Source organism: Agelaius phoeniceus, chromosome 1 (assembly GCF_051311805.1).
Source record: "Agelaius phoeniceus isolate bAgePho1 chromosome 1, bAgePho1.hap1, whole genome shotgun sequence".
NCBI classification, from domain to species: domain Eukaryota; kingdom Metazoa; phylum Chordata; class Aves; order Passeriformes; family Icteridae; genus Agelaius; species Agelaius phoeniceus.
In genome coordinates this window covers 24,356,076-24,380,455 of record NC_135265.1, presented here as the reverse complement: position 1 = coordinate 24,380,455, position 24,380 = coordinate 24,356,076, and the positions used below count along the sequence as shown (strand labels likewise).

Genomic DNA, 24,380 nt, shown 5'->3' with positions numbered 1-24,380 from the left:
CTTTCATGACTCTGAAGGCCTTGGTCATAAGCCCCCTCTGACTTTTCCTCTCCAAAAAGGAGAATCCCGGCCTTTGTACCCACAGAAACTCAACCCCATATATTTTAGTTGCCTTTTTACACCTTTCCTTGCTCTTCTGTGTTTGTGGGGTATGAGGACTAGAAGCACACACGAATTTAAGGTTAGTGCTGTAAGTTTCAAACATATGTTTTTGTTCTACCCTCAGTATCTTTTTATGTTGTAATCATTATTTTGCTGGCTTTTTGGCTATCATTACACAGTAATGTAATGATTCAGAGAATTGGCCTGGATGACTCCAAGATCTCCTTCCTGATTTTGGTTTCCAGTCCTAAGTTAAACATTGCGTAGACAGGATTTAGACCACTTGCCCTAGGTCTATTAGCTGTATTAAAGCTGTATTAAAGCTCATAAGACATCTTCTTGTCCCCTCAGTTAAATGAGGCCCTTTGTGAGTACATCACTATTATCTGGAAGTATCACCTGGAAATTTAGAAGTTTTTTTTGAAACAGCTCATTGACGAATACATTAAACAAAAGCTCAGCCCTAATATGAGTCCTGAGGGTAGTTAAATACTGACTCATCTCCTAAAGTGACCATTAAGGTTTTGATTGCTGTTGTTTAAGCTGTTTTGACCCCATAAAAGTTTTCTACCAGTCCAGCAGCAATGTCTTTTATTGAATTTTTTTTTTTTTTTGCATATGTGTGAAAACTTGTCACAGGCACATTAAAAATCTAAATGTATTACGTCTGCTGCACTATCCTAGAGCTTGGGAAAGTTAGTGACACAGTGTGAGCAGGGATCTCACCAGTTACTTCAATATATCAGGAATAGATCTGCATATGTAAGAAAAATTTATCTTTAGAGCATGAGTCATGCTATTTAATAGATTGCTGATATTAAATATATATAGAAAAAGAATGTTTGAAAGAAAAATAAATACAAAATGGGAGGTTGATTTTGTAGATTCTTCCTTAATGAGAAAACAAATGAAGTGCCTGCAAATTGTTCATGCTTGCCTTTTCTTTTTGTTAAATTGCAGATGGCGTTCATACTTTACTATATGGCAATCGTTGGTCACGCTTTGTCTATAACATCCCTGTTGATTTCCTTGGCAATTTTCTTCTATTTCAAGTAAGTGCTTCTTACAGACACTCTCTCTTCTTTCCCTGAGGCATCTCAACCAAAGGAAATCTTGGAAGTTGTCATGGCAGTGAGAAGCAGCTCTTCTGAGTGTCTTTTTATACAATCCTGATAAAGAAGTCTGAGCTCAGGCTCCTCTCACCAATGGGACCTCTCCCAGTGGAGTGTAGACCATGTTGTTGTGTTTGTCAGGACTGGTGTGAAAAGTGCAGCCCATGGGGAAGTGGTGCAACTGGGGATGCAGTAAGGCCTCTCATTTACCTATTGCCTTATGCTCCTCAGGAACATGTCCAGAGCTTGCCAAGTGCTGTGACTGGGGCATGGGGCAGTGAGTGGGAGCTCCAAGCTCCTGAAGAGCAGGACTGCCTGCATCTGAGGCTGAGGGACTGAGCTATTGAGCTGAGTAGGTGCTTACAGGATTCAGCCCTAAGAGTGAATCTGGCACTAGAGTGCAGACTGTTATCCTCATTGAAAGAAAAAGAGGATGCTGCTGTTTCAGAATTTTAAAGGAGACTGATATTCACCTAAAGCACTACAGCTACTGTATGGGAGCTTAACTAGAACATTTCAATCTTGTTCTTTTGGGAACATGTCCACTGTCAATTAGATGCCTCTGCCTCAACTGCCAAACAGGAAGAGTAGTAAAAGATCAAGTCCACAACATCACCACCACCAAGAATAAGACTAGGAAACACAGGAAAATTAAATGGTTGGACTTTTCATAGATTATAAGATTCTGTAAGATTGCAAACAGCAAATAGGTGGATCCAAACACAGGCTGTGAATTCTGGTAATTTCCAAAGAGGCAATTTGATGAGTGTCTCTGAGAAAGCATCTTAATCAGCTACAGAGATAGCTAGAAACTCTGCTAAATGAACTGATGAATTCCCTTCCCATCAAAGCTGATAAATAGCACAAAACCATAACCACAGTAATGCTTTGAGAAAACTGGAAAGAGCAGTTTTATCTGATTTGGAATCCCATATCCTGGTTTGAGTTCTTTGAGACAGTAAAGACAGGATCTGGTCGAATTAGGTATGCTAAATGGACCAGCAAGGTGACTCCTTGCAGCAAGCAAGGCAGGGTCAGCCTGTCTGACTCACTCTGAGCTCTGAGTCATGAGCAACGCATAATCTTGACTGGTCCCAGGCTGCACTGAAAGACTGGTCTTTGTAACAGCCTTCCAGACACTAAAACACCTCCTCCTCTCTTCCCTCCTCCGCTTCTCCTTCCCCTCCATGACTAAGCCATGACACAAAGGTTACAGGGAGAAGAGAGAAAGGAATTAAACCAAAGTTCTTCATAATGGGAAGTCAAAGAGAAAACCAAACTACAGCCATAGGAAAGTGAGAATGAAGGTATGTGCGAGCAGAGCTCATGTAACCTTCAGCTGTTTTCTATCATCTGGCTATGACAGCAATAGATTATTTGACCTTCAACTGAAGGGAAGCTGTCAATCAGACAGTCCATCACATAGCAAGAGATGATTTCAGGACTGCATAATAGCCTTTGACTTTAGAGGCAGTTTGCACAGATTGCAGTTTCCCACATATAAGTTTTCTCTGGCAGATATTTATTTTCAGTTCACTTTTGGGTATCAAGATTCATAATGATCTGGTATCACAGATGTTGAAGTACTTTCAGAAGGGAATAGTGAATCAGCAGTGATGAGCATCACTAAGCAATGCTAACTCATAATAGGAGAAAGTATAAATAGAGTGTCTAACAGCTTCACATATTGTCACCTTATTGTACGATTACTATAATTGCAGAGTGAGACCCCAGTATCTTATTTAATAAAACACAAAATAAAGAGGTACTCCTACCTCCAAATCACTTCCAATTGAATTCTTAAAACAAAGACATTTGTATAAAGACAGATGGGGAGTAAAACAAATTTATATTTGCCAGAATAAGAGATGGTGTGTTATGAATGCACCTGCAGTCTAATTGCTGCCAAGGCTTTTAAAAGGAGTTGAAGGGTAATGGATGGAAGAACATTTTGTGAAATTTTTGAGGAGTTTTCCTCAGGGGCAAGGGAGGACATGGTACAAATAATTTGATACAAATGGTACAAACGGTACATGGTACAAATGAAAATAATTTGATACCTAAACATTTGGGGAGGAGAGGAAAATAAGTTTCTAGGCAGGAAAATCAATATTTTCAATATTTATACATGAGAAAAATGACAAATTCACAAATCAGTTCTATGAGGAAAACATTCTAATTGTAATAGGGAAGTAGAGATAGCATGACTAAAGTAAGGGTGACTGTGAGTAGGTAAGAGAATCTGTCTGAAAAAGGAAATGTAGAAGACAGAATCAATGTGATTTTGTCACAGGGGAGACAAGAAAACATAGGAGACTGACACTCTAAAGAGACAATGGATAGAGGCTGGGAGACACAAAAAGCTCACGAGTTTTAGACACAGATAACCGGCTTAGTTATGCCTTCTGGCATACTGATTTATCAGAATCACACAGAATCACAGATTAAGTTGGGTTGGAAGGGACCCTCAAGGATCATCAATTCTAACTCCTGGCCCTGCATAGCACCATCCCCAAGAGTCACACCATGTGCCCAAAAGTGAAGCACAGTAGGGACAATACAGAAAGATGGTGGGGAGAATGCCAAGGAGCCTCCAAAAACATCACAAAGGAATTATTAATAACAGAAAAAGGGCCAGGAAGAGAGCTAAAACAGGTCAGAGAAGGAGAAGATTGCAAAGGATTATCAAAACCAGCAGAAAGGATGAATCAAGGGTTTGGTTCCACTTTCTCCTCTTGGTGTGGACCAAGTCAGGCAAGTGTTGATGCCATTGTGATGGCAAACACTGAAGGTCAAATTAGAAAGTGAGGGTATGGAAATAAACACTAATGCTGCAGGTGGATCTTTAACATGAGAGCTGTAGTCAAGGAAAAAGGGGAATGCTGGGGAAAAAGGAGGAGAAAATAAAACTAAGAGAGGAAGGCAGGCAGGGAAAGAAGTCTGGGCAGCACACAAAGACAACAAGTACTGAAGGACAGTCCAATTGAATAAATGAATAAAACTGCCAAAAGTCAAGTAGAGCAGTGAGGAAGGACAGGAATGGGAGTTAAGACACACCTACCTGGCTGAGATTATCACAAAAGACTCCCTGTACCAGAAACCACATAGAAAGGCACCTCAAGAGACAAGGGTCTGCACTTCTGTGGCCGGGAGCTGATGAGATTGTTCCCAGTAATAAGGAATTTTTTTAATTCTTGGGAACAGAACTGATGTCACACCATTCCTGTTCCCAGGGCTGTGAAAGAAAGACAGTGATAAGCATGTTATAGTGTCCCCAAAAAAGTGGGGTTAAGTGGCATAGTCAAAGTATTGCGATGGAGTAGGGGGAGAAAGGAAGACTCAGGACTGAATAAATATAACCCGAGCTTAGAAGCAGAAAAGGAATATCAAGACTAGATTTGTGAGATTTGTGATGGGGACAGATACAGGTGGAGTAAGCACAAGAACATAGTGTAGCAAAAATAGCTCCAAAGAATGGTCTGTTTTTTCCAATATTGTGTCCTACAGTGAATCAAACTGAAAGTTCATGAATCCAGCCCTGTATCTGGTGCTCAGTGTTTGCCAATAGCTGATGCTAAAGGAGGGCTATAAAATCAGGGCCAAGTGTATAGACATACTCTCATTCCTAACCACCAGAATCTGCGTCTCATAGACATCCTGAACCAAAGATGATGACTTGATAAATAAGGAGGTCTAAAGAAGTGATAAGCATTGCTGGATGCTGATAACCATAACCAGAAAGATGAGCTCAAGCTAAAGGTAGAACTGCATGCAATGACTTGGAAAGTAGGTGTAAAGAAAACAAAGAACAAATGGCAGGTGACCAAGGGGCTAAAGAAGGGGAAAAAATCAAGCAAGCAAGGAAAATAAGTAGAAAAGAGTTCAACTGGCTAGATTAGCTCTCTCTTTTTGAAGAGAGTGCACTCTGAATTGGTCTTTACATGCAGAGGAAAAGAAAGCCACAGCCTGTGCTCCATTCCAGACTGCAAAAGACTCCTAGTGCTGAGCTTACCCCAGCAAGGCAGCAGTATTTCTTAGCTGTTATTTACCCAGCAGTTTTGCCACCTTGCTCTCAGTGATCACTGGACAGCACAGCATTATCTAAGAGCTCCATGACTGCCTTTCTGCCATCACCCTCTGTCAGCCTGGCGCTATACTCTGGGGCATGGAGAGCTGCAGGGGCCTTTCCTCTGCCTCAGGGATGGAGGAGGAGGTGACATGAGGATTTGCATATGAATTAGAAATGGAGATTGTTCAGGTCTGAATCTGCAGTCATGATTTGGTTTCATGAGAATTCTGAAAACTTCTCTTGTGAACTGTGCTACCCACAATAGCATCAATCCTACCTTCCCCAAAACCAGTGATTTAAAGAGATTTCTTCTTCTTCTGAGCAGGAAAACAACCTCCTCTGGTTTGGGATCTCAGCTGGAGTTAGAAATATGCAGGATACCAACCCAAATCCCCCTGTAATTTAAGGAGATTCCTGCCCAAATTCCCATCCTGTCTCACTACTAATTCCTGAAGTAGAAAATAATTTTTATCTGAGTATTTGAGAAATTGAGTCTCCAGGGAACAGTTACTTATAAAGCAGTATTCCTGATATTCATTCCTTGCATCATGCACATCCGAAAATTCTCAGGGTTCTGCTTTACCACTTAATATCTCAATTACCATGAATTAAGGAAAGGCATCAAGAGCTAAGAATGTAGCTGGATTGGTCTTTAGAATATGGTCTAAAAAGCATGTGGTGCTAAACAGGTGTAAAAACAAACCCAAAAATTTTTCAGAGGTCATGGCCGCAATGCAAGGCTTGTATTTTCCAATTATGCCTTGCCAAAGGACATTCTTGAGAGATTGTTGCCAGAAAGAGCTTGTTAAAGTGACATCAGAGGAAAAATACTAATTTATGACATGTGTTACATATTTTTCAGGAGCCTCAGCTGTCAAAGGATAACACTGCATAAGAATTTGTTCTTTTCCTATGTGCTGAACTCCATGTTTACAATTGCCCACCTCATTGCTGTCGTCCCTAACCCAGGCCTTGTAAAAAGGGACCCTGTAAGTACTGCATGACTCCTCTCCATCCTAACACCAAGTAAAATCACTATGGCCCTGCCAAAACCTAGACTTCCCATTCCTCAGCTAATGATAGCCATCTGGGAAAACACACACAGAGGGTGCAGATTCTGAGAATTTCACTCAAAATTGCTCAGATCCTTCACCAAGTAATAAAAATCTTTGAACCTTGTATAAGCCCCAGACTTGCTCCAGCCAGCCCATCCATACAAGTATGTGCCAGACCTCCAATGCTCCCAGCAATAACTACCTGATGATTCCCATCAAAGCCCCTGAGGTGATAGATGCCTTTGGTGACTGCTCATCCTTCTTCACAAAGCACACACTGGGGAGGGACAGGATGGAAAGAGAGATGGCTTATTCCAATACAACACACAGAAAGGTCTATTTGCTGCATTTTTTAACTTGGGAGGCAGTAAATCAAAGCATTAGTTACCTACCCTCACTGCTCTTAGGTAGTGATACAAATTGTGCCAGCCTCTCAGCTGATAAATATATAGCAGATCTCAGTCATCCAGCTCTGATCTTGCTCCCTAACCCAGCCATTACATTGAGCTCAGTCCTTACAGCAGCCCCAGCCAATGTGAAAATAATGAAAATGTGGTAAGTTTCATTTTAACACTAATCAGCTTGTAGTCTAATAAGATCAGTCAATTATAATTCAACCATTTATCTGCCTCTAATTTCATGAAAGGAATTAAGTATTAGCACCTGATATTATCTGATCACATGTGTGTCTCTTAAATGTGTGCTGATTAAGTAAGTTAATTAAAGCAGAAAATATATAGCCTAAAGAAAACATCACCAGTTTCAGAACATCACCATCATCAGAAACCATCTGGAGATTAAAAAATAGAAGAGCAGAAGAATAATTTAAAAATCACACATTTTGTTTCTCCTCATTGCATAGCATCATGCGTAGATAGCCTGTGCAAGAGGTGCAATGAAAATACACTTGATTTTTGAAGATAAAAAGCTGGCAGATGATATCAGGCACCTAAATTGAAGTAAAATCATTACCTCAGAGTTAAGAATGATACTTTCTGACAGCACAGATAAATTCTCTGGAACTGATTAAACTGTTGAGGGCATGGGAAGGAGTCTTGTGTTTTAAGATTTCATTAAAAAACAATTGTTTAACAAAACTATTTGACTAACAAAGGCACTGTATAGTGTTTTTTGGCCTGATCTTTACTGGAAGTGAAATCTCAACACCAGTGAAGTCAATGAAAAAGCTCTCAGAGGCTCCCATAGAGCCACGTAGCCACAAAACAGGTTCCAGCCCACTGAGCATCACATGATGATGTCCCCAGCCTCCATCACTATGGCACAAACAGCATAAAAGTGACTCCAGTGGTTGTCTTTGGAGGCCACAGAGCCCCAAAGCGGTGCAGAAGCTCGTGTACCTCACTCAGCTCTCAGGTCCCTGCTCAGAATATGAAGAGGAGCCTAAATGCCCAATATAGTCATGGAAATGACCCAAACAGTGACCCAAACAGTCCTGTTAACAGAACTGGCTGCAGTTATTGACTGAGTAGATGTTTTGATGAACAAAGCCATTGCTTTGCAGTTTCTTCTTCCAAACCAAATTTGCATGTCTTTGACCCGGGAGTGAAAGGCTGTCTACAGACAAGGTACAAAACTTGGGACCAGAAGATCTGGGGTCTCTCATTTTTGTCCCACCATCACGTACAGGATGACGGTACAGTCACAGCTTGATCTTGCCTCAAATTCTAGATTTTCCTCCCAAAAAACAAAAAAAAGAAGAAAAAGGAGGTGAGGTGACCTGCTAATATGTTCAAAGTCTCCCAGCCTTAGTAGAAAATGTATTCTGTTACCTTAGTAACATAATAAAATTTTAGGTTTGTGATTGGGAAAAGAAAACTAACAGACAGGAGCATGTTTTTAACATATGATGAAATTACAGAAAATCTCTATACAGAGTATATAAAAACTTAGAGAATTTATGTTTAAAATGCTAAAAAAATTTACCAAAAATTCCCATAATATTTTTATGCTGATGCCTATTATCAGAGCAAATGAAAGTTCTAGAGCTTGGGTTTTTTCTACTCCTACTGCACCCTTTGCTTTAATAAGTCCATTTGAAGATTACTGCTTCTGACTTCCTCTAGTTTGCTGCACTTATCCACTTTCTACATGCACGTCTTTGGAGCTTCACAGGTTCCTGAATGTATGGCTCTCACCCTTTGTATATACAGAAATACTGAAATGTGTAGATTGAATTTCAAGCAGTCGAGGATATCACTCAGATAACAGCCATATACTGAGATGAAGTTGCTGGTATTTATTCTGCAAAATAATAAATGTGTTTCCACCCCAATAGTTCCTGCTTTTTTTTTCCTACCTAAAGTTTCACAATAGTTTTTAAACGTGAAATGCCATGGGAAAATACTTTTGGTGATTCATAATTTATGAGGATATCAACAAATCCATATAATTTTGAAAGAAGAAAGGACAATCTCTTAAATAACAAGGAGAAAAGTCAGGAGGAGCAAGAGAGGAAATTCTTTCCTTACTCCAAGACAGCCCCATTCTCCCTGTGACCCGGGGAGAAATGACATGAGACAATCCAAAGCATCATTTACTTGAGGACAGTCTGTACCACATCCTCCTCACATTGCTGCTAAGAGTTAAATCCTTTGATGATTATTCTGCTCATGTAAAATGGTAAGTCAAGCCACTTTTATAATAATCTTAACTTGCTTATTTACTTCATGTTTTCTGGTTATACAATTTTCTCTCTCTCTGTTTCTCTTTCTGTCGGATTAATCTGGATCTGAAACCGTGGAAAAAAAGGATCTGAGTCCAGGTGGCCATGAAAGAAATGAAGAAGCAATGGACAAGGTTCAAAGACATTTAAACAAAAATAAATAGGACACGTGTATGAACACTTATTTACATATACTGAAAATTTTGACTGTTTTATCTGAGCTAGGAACTGCATTAATTTTGCTATTAGTGGAACCGCATTCATAGGAAGAGATATCATCTATCAACTTCCTAAATGAGACTGACCCACAGCAGAAGGGTGATCTGTGGACAGCACATTATATTCTCCAATAAAACCTTTTAAATAGAAATAAAAGTCTTGCTGCCAAATCTCTCAATACAGTCTTACACATTAGATCTGTAATTTTCATTTTCTGTATTCCACAAGAGTAGTCATTTTAATACTCATACTGATGGAAGTAAAAGGAATTGACAGCTAATGCCTGAAGGGGCAGCTCTGCCAATGAGAAACTGAGCAATTCATCAGCTCCATATAAATATGGACATCATATTAATATGCTTTTAGGAGGGGCTAAGTTTGGTCACAAATTAGTACTTTGTCTCAGTAATTAGAACTTCTTCCACAAAGGACTTCAGAGATCTTACTGTATTTTTTTTCTATTTCACGCTCTAGTAGAAATACCTGTTCTCTTCTTTCTGCAGGTTCTTCTGTAACCTCTTCACCTTTTATGTGGTGGTTTCACCCTTGCTTCTGCCATTGTATGGTGGGAAAGCTTGTGTTTCGATTGCAGTTTTACAGAGGCCATGGCAAGGGCCAGTGCTCCACTAGTAGTTCCTAGCAGCCCTGTGTGGGGTCTCATGTTTGGCCATGCCATGGCAGAGAGTAAGGACACAGCATCCATTCAGGCACACTCCAATCCCACTGTCAAGTCCCATCTTGTTGCCACACAGCTTCTTTAGGCCTTAATGTATAAAAAATCTGTACACCCTCTCATGTGGGTTCAGTAGCAGACCTGGTATGCAAGAACCCAAAGCATTAAATTCTGTTTAATTGCACACAGCATGATTTCATTTCCTTCTGGCAGCATCTGTAACTAACTCAGCCCTTAACATGAGGGGTGGGAGGATGGGGGCTGTTTTTCCCTCCATGTGTAGATGTAGATACATTTTAAATGTCTTGAGCTAGTTTACCACCCTAGCTGATGGTGCAACATGCACTCAGTGTCTCTGGCAGGAGCACATAGTCCCCTTCCCTTTGCAAGCATTTCACTAAGCTTGCTGACACTGTGGGCATGAGCTGGGATGACAAGGGGCACTTGGTTATCTATACTGCCCAAAACCCATCTCCTGGAACAAGCAGGCCTTCTAAGCACTAAGATCTTCTAAGCATCTTACTGCTTTCAGCATTATTAGTTAGACCAAGAGAGCACAAAGGCTGGTGCCCACTAACATTAAAATTTTAAAGCAAGGCCATAGTAGTAGCAATACTAAAATTTCTAGCTTTCTTGTGGACTCTAGAACACTATAAATAATCTCTCCATTAACAAATTAAAGTGAAAACCACAACTACCCAATTGTGCTAGGTTTTCCTTCCTACCACAATTACAGCAAAACTGAAGAAATAAAACACTGAGCTGTGTCGACAGATGACAAGTATAAAAGAATAGTTACTGTGATTTATAGGGTTCCAAAATTGGTATTCACCTGCTCCCAAAGGAATAGAGAGGCAATGTAAGATAAGAAAGCAAAGAAGATTTGCAGAATTTTGGGAAAAATGTCAATTTGGGTATGTTTTACCAGACAAATGTTATCTTCTCACCTCTTCTTGCTTTCATTTCCTGCTGATCTAGCCTGGCAGAGAATGGGGGATTTAAAACATTTTTTTATCAAATGTGATTCTCATAAATTTTACCAGTGAGGACAAATGGTAAAACTGCTGCTCCATGTGACTTATCTTCCTTAGTTGTTCCAGCAGTCCCCCTCATGGAGCAGACCTCCCTGGAAACAGCAAAGGTGGAGATCCACAAGGGAAAGGGGCACTTCAATCTTCTGAGTAGTTTCATGTATTGTATTTGGGGTAGGGCTTCAGGAGGTGCCATTCTTGTTAAATAATTTGATTCTTTTTTTCATGTGACTATTTCCACAGCTTTTCTGTCACTGTCAAAGCCTCTCTAAAGTCTTTTATCTTAGTACATCTATTCTTCCATCCTGCTTCCATTAGATTACTTATCCTCAGCATCCATTTTAGCCACCAAGAGGTGACACAGAGCCTGGGCATTTGTGAAATCAATAGAATGAGAGTAAGAACAGGAAGATTTGGCACTAATGTTGCAAGTTAGAGAGAAGTTATCCCCACTAAGAAGAATTTCTGAATTGAACAAAGCACTACATCACATTGCTGAGGTTCACAGATGTGGTGGCTGAGTCCACGAGATGCAAGCAAGCACAGTTCCAATGTTCATGTGTCTGCAGAGGGGTGACCACAGAAATCACAGGGAAAGGAAATTCCTACTCTATCTATCTGTGCCCTCATCAACAAAGAAAAGGAGAAATGATAGCTTTCATGTAGCCCAATCCAAAGATTTTCATGTCAAAATAACTCAGACTCTATCAGATCCTGTGTATGGCCTCTTATTTAGGAACCTGAGTACCATTTCCTCCAGAAATGTGTTTCCAGAAAGAACCTTGTAATGCAAAATGCCCAGAAGCTGAAGGCATTAAATCCCAGAGCTCATTCCCAGGTTTTCTTCCGCATCTTTTCTGCTCAGGTGAGGTAGACCTGCGCTCAAATACCCAGTACAAGTCCAAAACTGAGATGCAAATATCTGTGAAAAGTCAGATTTAACCTGTCATTCTGCCTGGTCATTACACATCTGCAGCATCTCTGGACCCTGAAGCTCTGCCATTGTGGCAGTGAGAAGTGAGCACTCCTAGCATAGCTGCTCCCAAAATCAGCAGAATCTCAGCATCCCACTTCTTGCTGTCATTTTTTTGTTTAGCCACAGTGGAAAGCACACAGTTTTGCTTTATGCAAAATGAGTGAATCCATTCCAGATTTGCTGAAATTCATGATGTGTCTCCAGAACTGCTGCTCAAGGAAGGTGTGCTTTCTTTACCCTCAGATCTGAGCTGTAGCAGTCTCCAAAAGGCTATTCGTCTTCCACAGTATGGAATTGTGTTTGACTTAGATGTCTTTCTGAAGCTTTTTTCATTTTTTCTTTTGGTCTTCCTAAAAGATAGGAGACATGACAAAGTGAAGATGATGTAAAAATTTGAGATAGTACCTGGGCAACCAAGGGTTTCTGTCAATTGCACTGTCTCCAATGCGTCTGAGACTGAAAGTTAAATAGATAATAATATGCCATTAGTCCCTAGGCATAGAAAATGTCAAGTAGCCACTCCTTAAATGTCAGATCAACAAGTGCAGATGCTAACAGTTGCCTTTTGATGGATTCTGTGCTATACTGCATGGACATGGCATACCCTAATGAACTTCTGTTTTACACAAGGCCTTCCACATTCATAGAACATTTAAGCAGCTCAGGTGTTGATATTTCTCTGTGAATATAAAGCAATCATATCTAGAAACATTCAAGGTGTCTCTCCAAGTTTTCCTTGCAGTATGCTTTTAAAAGGGTCAAACTGAAATGTGAGAAATTTGAGTATGAATTGCCTAAAAATATTTTTCAAAATCCCTCAAAACTTTGGATTCTTCAAAAAAGAATTCCCCTCAGAGGGACAGTACCATAATGTTTCCAAAACACAATACTCTCCCTGATACCATGCTGCCACAGCTACTTTCCTCACTGGGATTTGTCTGATTAAATGGCAGTGCTTCCTGTAGAGCTGTGTCTCAATCTGAGACAATTTACCTCACTCTAAAGCAGGTGGCTAGAACAGGTCAGGTGAATTAAATGCACAGTGCTCATTCCTCTCCAGGGACACCATCATCCTGCTCATCTATACCATGAAGTCAGACGTGCCCTTCAATGACTGCTGTGCAGACCAGCAGAATTGCCCATTTTCAGCCATGCCCCTGCAACCCTTTGCTTCTTGAAAGTATCTAAGACCAAACAGAAGTAGCCTGAATCAGAAGAGAAAAAAAAAAAGAAAGAACATCAAAGTGCCTTTACAGAGAGAGTCAAACATGTGGAATAAGGGTATGGAAGAAGAAACAGTAATGACTTTCAGTCATGACAGTAATGATTTTCAGTAAGAGTTAAACATCAAGAGGCTTGGGTTAGTCATGCACATGACCTTTAAATTTAGTTGGCAGAATGAGCTATTGGCCAATAATAGGTCAGTTGTTTGGATAATTGAACTCCTTTGCTCACCATCTCACTGCTGAGTGGCTTGTGCTTTCATATACCAAATTGACTGACTTTTCTGGCATCCCCTTGGCCCAACATCCTTTGCAGGGTTGGCAGCTCTACCCAGCAGCAGGTCACCCCAGGAAAGACCCTGGAGCAGCATCTGAGTACATCTAGAGAATTAAAACACTCATAAATATTTAGGGTCAGACACATCTTACATTTGGACACCTGTTTTGCAGATATGTGCAGCTGACCTAGTCACCCCAAGCTAAAGGTAGACAAAATTACATTCAGGGTACTATCTAGCTTATTTTAGATATATCCTTTAGAATGAGGTAATTTTTACTGCAATTCCATCATCTCTATCATTATCTTTTGATTACAGGAGAGACAAATTTGTTGTCTATATTTAGTATCATAAATCCCAGTTGTATCATTAGAAAACTCCTGGAGCATTTAACTGAATCATGAGTGGATATATCCATTTCATCAAAGTGTACCTAGTCCCCAGGAAATGCTTTTGTAGGTCTAGATCTTACACCTCAAACATAAGGTAGGTGTACTTGACTGTTAGATATACTCCATGCAAACTTAAACTACCCTGGCTCAGGGCTCAATGCCCAGAGCTCAGCCATGCCTGGATGCAGGTTTGAGTAACCTCTGCCTTGTCCTGTCCTCCTGTGCCTGGCAGCTCTTGCTCAGGTGTCATGTAGAGGACAGGTGCCTGGAATAGCAGGAGCTCTTAACCCTTTTTGTCAGGGATTGCCTCCCTCCACTGGGAGAAGGTGGCAGCAGATCCTCTCCAAATGAACAGCAGGTTGCACTGTCTTGTGCTATTTTTTTACGCAGCCCTGCCCTTGTTTTCTCTCCCTCTTTGCTGGCCTATCTGGTCCCCTCCATCAGCCAGGCCCATCTCTACAATGGCTCCCTGAAAAATTGCCTCACTCTGGCAACACCACTCAGAAAACAAGCTGATAAAACCCCCTGGGAATGGTGAGGCTGTTTTGCTTTGCCTCACACCCTGTGTCACACTTGCCATCCTGCAGGTGAGGAGCCAGTGGCCACTGCACACTGAGACAGGGCCTGGTGTGCTCTGAGAACCCCTCTGGCCCTGCAGAGATCCAAACTATTGCTACAGCAGCCAGGACTCAGGTATGTGCAGATGTAGCCTCATTAATTCCTCTCCAGAATGTGTAAATCTGGGCTGGCTGCTTTGCTATAGCATGGACATGGACACACACGCTGTTAAGAATATCCCCTGTTGTTTAATTTCATATTTTGCTGTCTTGTAACAAAAAACCAGGGAGCTCTCTGAGAACTGTGTACATTTCATTCTGTAAATTGTTTAAAAGTATATTAAAACGTTAATCTTCTTCCAAACCCCAGTACGCCAGGTTTCTGACTGGAACACAGTTTAATGGATGACTCATTGCAGATACATTGTATAATGGTGTGATGTTCTGATAGCCAGTGATTTACAGCTACAATACTTAGCACAGTCTTGCTTTGGAAAAAACTTTTATTGCTTATTTGTGTAAGATATGGATACTTGGAATTTAAGAATGTTTTCATAGAATAGTGTTCTAATAGTGAGGGAAAAAAACACCATTTTTTAAGGCAGAGCAGTAATCAAGCTTGAAGCTACTGCTTTAAAATACTAAGTTTAGAATGTTTGAGAATATATTTTATTGCCTTCAAACTGAATTTGAATAAATCATATCTGGCCTCCATGGCAAGCTGTAATCTCTCTGAGGAGGGTCCTTTGCTGCCATGCACTGGGGAGGTTTCCCAGAGGTGAAGAGGAACAAGGATAGTAAGGTCAAATATTATTTCCCTTTAAACAAAGAAGTGTACAGTTGTAGTGATGGCTCATATAGCTGGCTTGGTTTAAAATTGATAACCCTGGCTGGCCTCTTCTCAGCAATTTATTTGAAATGTCAGTGGGAGGCATTTCAATGGATAGTGAGCTTTGGAGAAGAAACATTTCATTATGCAAGCTGAGGGGCTTTCCCATACTTGCTTTCCATAGGGCAGGCTCTCTGGAGTTGATAAGTACTGATGTAAAACAGAGATCTCCCAGCCTGCCACCCTGAGCTCCTTTACCCAGGAGAGCACTGCAGGAATGGGCACACATGGGAATCTGTGTGACTTTACTGTGCCAAAACAGAGTCAAGCCTTTTGCTCTGACTGAATTACTAGGACAACCTTCCTCAAACAATTAGCAGGTTTATTTCATATTAAATTTTGTTATTATCCATGAAAGTGGAGTTTTGGGGTTTATGCAGTTCAAGAGTTTTTACCAGACTCGCCCCAATGAGGGTAAGTGGTACAGTTAATGGTGCAGTTTTCTGTCCATAAGCTATTAACTAATAACCAAGGAGAGCCTTAACAGAGAAATGACAAGCACATGTGATGAGAGGCTGCTGGATTAGCTGAGGAGAGCACTATGCCAATTACATTATTGTGCAATTGCAGGGTCCTTCATAGGCAGATGGACCTTTGGGACTCCTTTGGCAGGACTGGAACATTAAAAGTGTTTATAACATGCCAGTATGCCCTGCAAAACATCATAGACACCGTTTCTATCTCTTTCTTGTAAAAGGAGAGTAAATTGTTTTATTTCTCCTCTGGGAAATATTCCAGAATCCTTTTGAAGTGCTTTTGTTGCATATTGCAGCTGTGGTGTTTACAAGATTTCCATAACTCTCTGCAAGATTTGCAAGGGAGAGGACTATGACTGACTGTATTCCTATTGACCCCTTTTGCCCCTGAGTAATTAGGCCATGATAATTGCAGTCATTGGAGGTTGCTTTTATGAGGAAGGAAAATCAGCAGTAATGGACTCTTTTTTTCTTGGATGCTGTCCTGCAGATCTGTAGAGAACTTTTCTCAGTTTCTGTGCCCATCAATGCAGTGCAAACACATGGTCAGAGGCAGCCTCCTTGCTCACAGACTGGGTTTCTTTCCATGCTGCATTCTGCCAAAAGAGGTTCATTCTTGACCGATCTTCCAGAAGCACAAAAAGTTCTGCTTTTTTGAGGCTGACTTTGAGGGCTGGTAATTTTTTCCTGATAATTTTCCCACACTTACCCTTGCTATAGCCATCAACAGAACAGTGCAGGACAGTGCTGTCTGTTTCCAGGCAGTCAAAAAGTGGGATATTTGTTATTCCTTTGTTCAGGAGACCAACCTGAGCAACAGCTATGGGGCTGCACTATAAAGGACCTGCTATTTCCTCCCAGCCTGTGCTGCTCATGAACTAAAACCCACTAGCTTCAGTCACCTGCACACCAGGTTGCAGACTGAAAAGCTCATGACTTTTAACTCCCCTTGAGAGTGTGAAGGTGCTGAAATAATCCTTTCCTGGATTTCACGGTGCTGCATATTGTACAAGACATAGCAAGGACAGAGCCTCTGTCTCAAAGAACTTCCAACATAACTTTTGTCTTCAGCAGAAAACAAACTTCCTGCACATGTTTTTATCTCAAAGTTAACAGTCATAAAATCCTAGATCTTGGAATGGTTTGGTTGGAAGGGACCTTAAAGATCATCCAATTCCAACAGCCCTGCCGTCGGCAGAGACACCTTCCCTTAGACCAGGTTTCTTAGAGCCCCAGTCTGCGTGGTCTTGAACACTTGCACAAACAGAGAGTCTACAACCCCTCTGGGCACCCTGTGTGAGTGTCTCACCACCCTTATAGTAAAAATACTAGTCTTTATAAATTATAGATATCAGTTTTTATTGATTATAGTAAAGGTTTATAAATTATAGTAAAGAAAACAATCAGTTATAGAAGCAAATCTTCCACCTGTGCAATGCAAGATATCATCTTGCAGTTTTATTTTACTTGTTTCTGTAAAAATAAATGCTATATAAAACTTACTATTTTTGATATTTTCTCAATTAAGATTAATATACTCCAAGGTGTTGGTTGCATTTGTTGTGTTTTATTTTTACCAATCCAATTTTTATCAGTAAAAAGTTCTCTTCTACTGAAAAATCTCTTTTACTTGCTCTGACCAAAGAAAAACAGTTTCTTTATTGTAGGAAAGTATTTCCATTGCATCACTTAGCCATAGCTAAAACTGCATTAGTTCCCTCATCCAAAGCATACCGATTCTTGTTTCCCTTTGAATAATATGAATATAACATCTTATCTCAATGCACTGTTGTGTTTAAACTCCTTATAATAACTTGTTCAGATAAATTCTCAAATTAATGTGATGTGTGTGAAAGTATTAGTCATAATAATCCTTTATTCTTTGCCAAGGGTTTTCTTACTTCTCTAACTTTTTACATCAGAAGTTATTAAGTTCCTCAAGTCATTTGTTGTCTGCATGTCCATTGTTCTAAAGGATAAGTAAAATATTTCAGTTTTGAAGCCACAAGTCATAGTTCAGATGGAGGGTACACAAAAGAAAGAAATGTTGGGAAATGAAGCAAATGGAATTTAGCTCTACAGCTGTCAACAAATGTTTTTCTATGCTTGCACTTGTTTGAGCTACAGATACAAGTTCCAGCAAAGACTGGCTTGGTTCTAGTGGAAGGTTGTTCAGTCAGTCTCTGCTCAGAGGGCTGGTGAGCAGTGCATACAGAGAAGGGGCAAAGAGGAGCAAGGATCCTCCATAGCCACCTTCCTTTCAGTTGGGCAGTATGAAACAGGGAAAGAATTAAGTCAAAATGACACACTTGAGAAGTACCACGGATTTTATTGCAGAACTCACCATCTCCTCTAGTTGTTCCTAGAACCCAGGTGTCTGGATGGAATGCTGGGATAATTTGGCCCTGGGAAAAGCAGGACCAGCCCATGTAAATTACACAGGCACCCTGAGTCACTCCCACTAGAGCCATGAGGAAAATGATGCCTTGAGCTCTCAGGTGGCCCCTCAGACCTCCAGGTCCTCCTTGGAGACCTCCACAAGAGGACACAGTGCTGGCCCAGCCCAAACCTCAGACACAGAAAACTGCTCTGATGGCTCAGGAAGTTTGCTTGCATCTTAGAGGCCCAGGTGCCAGGGAGGGCACCTGAATCTGTGTGCAGACTGAGGGAAGTGCCCGTCAGGCAAGGCAGCCCTTGTAGGGATGGGTGGTCAATAAGGGGAGAAGGGATAAAGGAAAGCCACCAGCTAGGAGGCTGCATTGAGTGTGGGCTAGGAAACAAGGCAATAAACATATTGACCCAGATCTCTGAAAAACAGTCCAGGGATGATATAAGAGCCTTAATGAACACTTTTGCCCACAGAAAATAAGGAGCAAATACATCTTGACTTACCATTTGTTTTGGTGGTGGTGGTAGTGGTGGTTGGCTCGGTTGGGTTGGGCGCAGTATACAACCCTTTTTGGACACACTTTTAAGAACTGTTCAGCCACTGTGTGGAAAAAAGATGTAATGGTCTGTTCTGTCCTGCATGGTGAGAAGAAAACATGAATTGCTAGAAAATAAAAAACAGTTCTTCACACTAATCTTGTCAGAACCCTATATCCTAACCTATCAATAAACCTATATTTTCATGAACACCAACCTGCACTGCAAATTTTGAAACAGAATGAAATGCACATGTTTGGGCAATTATGAATTGGGAACAGAAGGTGGTGGACTGGAAACTGAGAAGATTTTCTGATTCAGAGGGGCAGTCCAGACAAATGGAAAACATGCAGTCCCCTATCTGCTGAACTGCAAAAGTGTCTCTTGAAAGAGACAAGTGGATCCTAATGACATCTTCTGCAGCCCAGGTAGTCAGCTTGGAAAACATCTGCAGAAGTTAAGGGAAATAGTTATTCTCCTGTGGCCACAGATGGTGACTGTTACTTTGCTATCACTGCTATGACCTCCGATTTCCAGACAGCATGTGGTGCTCCCCAGAAGCAGTGGGTCTCTGTCAGCACAGCAATGCCTGACACTCCCCTTGGCCCTCCTGGGTTGTGGTGACCAGGAAGTCCAGGAGAACCTCACTGCTGTCCCTAAGAAAGCAAATGCATGAGACCCATTCAGAAGAGGAGCAGCATTGTCCCTCACCAGCTGGCACTTCTGTAGCGGACACAACATGGTTCCCTCCACCATCTGCCCACTGATTCCCAGAAATCTGTAGCCACAATCCCTTCTCAAGGTCTCTGCAGACTTATCTGAACCATGCATGGGAACCACTTCACCAGCTCCATTTAGCTCCATGTGTCAATTTGTTATTTCATCAAAATAGAGCAAAGCTGTTGCCTCACAAAGTGGCAATGACAGTATCCCTGCTACCCTACAAAAAGAATCTCTGCTGCCGCAAAAGCTTGCACTTTCCAAAACAATTCATTCAGAGCTAGGGGCTGCTTAAAGCCTAAATGACTTTGGCTTAGAAGACAGCCCTGAAAAAATTTAGAAAACTTGATCAAAAGCAAGTCATCGAAGTTGGAGCTCAATGTTAGTCTTTTTCACAGCCCCCCTTTGACCTGTAGAGCAAGTAGTCAGATTACTGAGTTTTTAAGGAAATATTTAATTTTTGGCATTTTTGAAGTGCTGTTATCATAATTCTCATTTATTTTGTGAGGACTTTAATTTATTTTAATTTAATTTACAGAATCACAGAATCACTAGGTTTGAAGATCATTGAGTCCAACCCATGCCCTAACACCTCAACTAAACCATGGCACTGAGTGCCACATACAGTCTTCTTTTAAACACATCCAGGGATTGTGACTCCAGTACCTCCCCGAGCAGACACTTCCAGTACTTTATCACTCTTTCTGTAAAAAACTTTTTCCTAATATACAACCTATATTTCCCTTGACACAGCTTGAGACTGTGGCCTCTCATTCTGTCAGTTGCTGCCTGGAGAAAGAGGCCAACCCCACCTGACCCCAACCACCTTTCAGGTGATAAGATCACCCCAAGCCTCCTTTTCTCCAGGCTAATTTAATTTAATTTAATTCATTTAATTTAATTTAATTCCATTAGTTCATCTCATTTATTAAAATTTGAAATCCTTCTTACTGATAGGTACTGAAAAAAATCCCAAAAACCAGAAAGAGCTGGGAATTTTTGTTACCCTCTGCTTTCTTATAGCCTAGCAGTAACATTTGTCTTTGCCTACTTAAATGCAAAATGCTGATCAAGCGTGTGACTTTCTCTCATTTATCTAACAGGTAAGCTGCAAAGTGCTGCAATTCTTTCATCAGTACATGCTGGGCTGCAACTACTTCTGGATGCTCTGTGAAGGCATTTATCTCCACACGCTGATCGTGGTGGCAGTGTTTGCTGAAGAACAGCGTTTGCACTGGTATTACCTCTTGGGCTGGGGTATGTATGCTACCTTCTGTAGCAGGATGGTCAGTACCCTCAGATTTTTGAATTCTTCTAGCACTTATGTATCACTTATGATCTAGTTAATATCGTTAGGTCGTAGCTTAAGACTGAGTTCTTGGACCTTTAATTTGAGTGCATATAGTTACATGGACTTAAAAACTTACAAAAAACAGCACAAAAAAAGTATTTTTTATTTGCTGCATGTTGGGATTTGCAGAAAGAAGTGTGCTTATGCTCTGTTACGGAAAGCTATTGGAAGAAGTATATTTCTATTCAAGAATATATCTTTTCTGAAAAAAATAGATGTTTATTTTTGTCTCATATATACAAAAACATGAATGTGTGACAGTACCTATAAAGTATATTTTTCCTGGAATCAAGAGGAAAGATCAGTATCTGTGTCTCACAAAGTGAAGCAAACACAGCATACAAAGAGGAAGCAGAATTTCTCAGGAAGTGAATTCAGTATCAAATACATTTTGTCATATGCTGTTTTAAAGGAAAAAATTTGATTTTACCTACTAAGTAGGTAATGGCTTTGCTGTCAGGACTGGTTTTGTCCAACAGCATGTGGTCATATACATATTGCCCAAGGAACCATGACTAGGTCTGGTTCTTCATCTCCAAATATGCATTCTCTTCTGTTTTCTGTTTCCCTAAGGGTCCCCTTGCCTTTTTAATGGGTAGCAGCAGATATTTTTCCTTTGGACTATGTGGTCCAATAAAAGACCATATAAATGTAATCAGTATATTACAATTAATCTATTACATTTAAATCACTATTTTACATCAATTCTGCATCAGTGTTGACAGAAAATCAATATCAAGAGCTTTTTTCCAATTTGGCAACCATGAATCTCTGGCCTCATTCCAATTTCTGGTAAGGCAGCTCCCCTATCTTGAAACCACTGGTGCAGCAAAGCAGCAAATAATGGACCTTTACCCATTGTCCCACTGCACACACACAAAATTTATTCTATATTTGCCATCCTCTTTGGTGAAGTTGTACTTTTTCAAGATTATTTCATTTACAGGAGGAAAATAGAAAAATAGCCCTATTGCTTAAATCAATAAAAATGAGAAATTTTTAGATTAGATAAGTGGATAATTAGATAACTAGGTAACTAGATCAGAGGAAAATTACCCAGTTCTATATGTTCTGAAGAAATTTTACACTATCTTCAGACACAAGTTAGGTATCCAATATTTGATCCTAAATGGTCAGTAACAGCAAAGTTATCCCCTGTCTGGATTTTCATTTTAAAATCTGATCATTTACTGTCCCCTTTCGATATAAGGCTCAGTGCTCGCTGGATACCTACATTAGATAACAGGAAAATTAACATGATTTTCTAGTTCATATACTTTGTAGTGTCAGATAGCAGACTCCAGGAAAATAATAATTTGTCTTTGATGGTTTTTGTTTGTTTGTTGGGTTTTTCTTAATGAGAACACCAGCATGCATTCTTTTTTCTTGTGAGAATGGCATCTTTTCTAAGAGAGGCACTTGTAATGCTTTTGGAATTATAAGTATGTGAAACATTATCATCTCTTAAATGAAGACAACCATCCTGACGAGCCCTAAATCAACTTAGAGTTTCTGAACCATGCCAATCCAAGTAGCTGAGTCCTCTTGGAGCAAGCAGCTGTGCTATCACAAAAATCTCATAGCTCAGAATATTTCAATATAAAAAGTCTCATAGGGATGTGAAACAGCAACTCAATGTGACGAGTCATTTTAAACATTTGCTTCCAGACAAAGATTTTTCATATCTCACAGAACAAGGCTTCCCAAAATAGTGTCACTCCACATCCAATTGTGGAAGAGCAATATGGCCATAGACATAATTTTTTTTCTGGTGCCTTTCAATTTAGGCAGTGCAATTTAATGTACCTGTGACATCCAGCCTGCAATGAAAGGTAATGAGCCAGCTGTAGTAGCGCTGAGAATGGCACCAGCAGCACAGTGGGGAATTCAGTGAAGTTACCTGATAAGACACACATCAGTGTCTGCAGAGCTGCCCAAAAATAAAAAGGGTAGTGGCAGTGGTAACAGGGTGCTGATATCTTGAGAAGGAAACAGTTATAAAAAATGTACATAACTCTTGACAATGGTGTCTGCAGCCGTTTTTATGAGACTAGATGAATGCTTCCAAAAAAAAAAAAAAAAAAAAAAAAAAAAAAAAAAAAAAAGAAGTCATGATTAGCACCTCCTAACTTAAATAGAAATATTATTAATAGCAAAATGGTCTTATTACAACAGTCTGGTAACCCCTCAAGTTTGCATGAATCATTGTAATTCCACTGATTCCAGAAGGAGTAGTGACACAGTCTAACTTTAAACATCCATCTATGTTAATCAATGGACAGAGACACGTTTCTCCAAAGGGCAATACAGAGGAACCAGAGCAGGCTGTGCTCTGAATTGCAATTCAAGAGATCAAGGCAAATGTCCAAAACAAAGTTACTCATTATTCATTGCTCTTGCTAATCTCTATTCAAGAAGATCTGGCCTACTTTATTTGGAAAACCACTAATGACATTTTTAAAATAGCTTTATAAGAAAAATAAAAAATCTGAGCAAATATAAAAAACATCTACAAAAGGTTTGAGGTGATTGAATGGAATCTGGCATGGGCAGATGTATTTCAAGGCTGATGCCATCAGCTGACCCCTTCTCTGGGAACTACTGTTGCAGATGTCATTTCTCATTTGTTATTGTTTCTCTGGGTCAGGAAATCACCAACAGACAGGACAAGGAAACAGTATCAGCTGTGTGCAACAGTACAGTTCACTCTGGCTGCTTCAGGCAGCTTCACCCACATCAAAGTGGAAAGGGAATCATTTATTTGGACAGTGATGAAACCTTTATTGCCTTCCAAATGGTGCTGGGAATACTGACCTAATTGCCAGTTTGTGCTGTAAAGGACCTGGCATGACCTAAAGGGATGTGTCCTACCTGTCCCTGGGATGGCTGGGGACCTTCTCTTCATTATTCACTTCTCACCAACTGCAGGTGGGACTCATACATGTAACCACGACCCCACAGTCTTTGATGCTCCACTTCTCTGCTACTCTGCTTTTTTGGCCCTTTACAAGAGCAACACTTAGCCCTGGAATAGCCCATCCAGCCTGCAGCTGGAAATCTGACCTTCAGAGGGTCATGAGCTTCTTAGCCTGTAACTAGCCAATGAAGGCTTTCCACAGCATTCTTGAGATTTGCTTTTGAGTTTGTTGAGCCAAATATCCCAGGCTAATGCATTTAGCAGAAGAAAAAACTCTTTTTACATCATATGGCATGTTCTACTTGCAATACTCCAGGCCACAGTTTTCAGCTGAAGAAGTTTTGCTATAAAGGCAAAGGCCCCTTAAAAATTGCACTTCAATCTTCTAACAAAACTGGCCCAGACTTGCTCCATTTCCCAATCAAGACTATTTTCTCAAGCTGTCAATCCCATGAGCTCACCCTGAGGTCATAAGCTCCTTTCTTTTTATTCTGAGCTTTTTGTTGTTTTGCTGTGCATCATCACCCAAAAAGGTAATTCTGCAGCCAGAGGCCTAGGAATCACTTTCTAAAAACATATAAAGAAGGCAATCCAGTTTGTTCTCCCACAGCTGCCTTGTCTTCCCAAGGTAAATTGCAATAAGAACTCCTTTTTTTTTTTTTTTTTGCAGTAATCTTTAAGCTATTGCTTAAAGATGCCTGGAAACATAAGAGTGTCTTTTTTATGTATCTT

At 40.4% G+C, this 24,380-nt stretch overlaps 1 protein-coding gene across 3 annotated transcripts in view; it reads left to right on the top strand.

Moving 5' to 3' along the window:
* CALCR (calcitonin receptor) overlaps positions 1-24,380 on the top strand; it is a 161,557-nt gene that overhangs the window by 115,621 nt on the left and 21,556 nt on the right. For all 3 annotated transcript variants that reach the window (XM_077174933.1, XM_077174943.1, XM_054635778.2), the window contains exons 6-8: positions 1,063-1,154; positions 6,146-6,272; positions 20,484-20,637. In XM_077174933.1, coding sequence (XP_077031048.1) covers positions 1,063-1,154; positions 6,146-6,272; positions 20,484-20,637 — 373 coding nt within the window. The remainder of the gene's footprint in view (positions 1-1,062; positions 1,155-6,145; positions 6,273-20,483; positions 20,638-24,380) is intronic.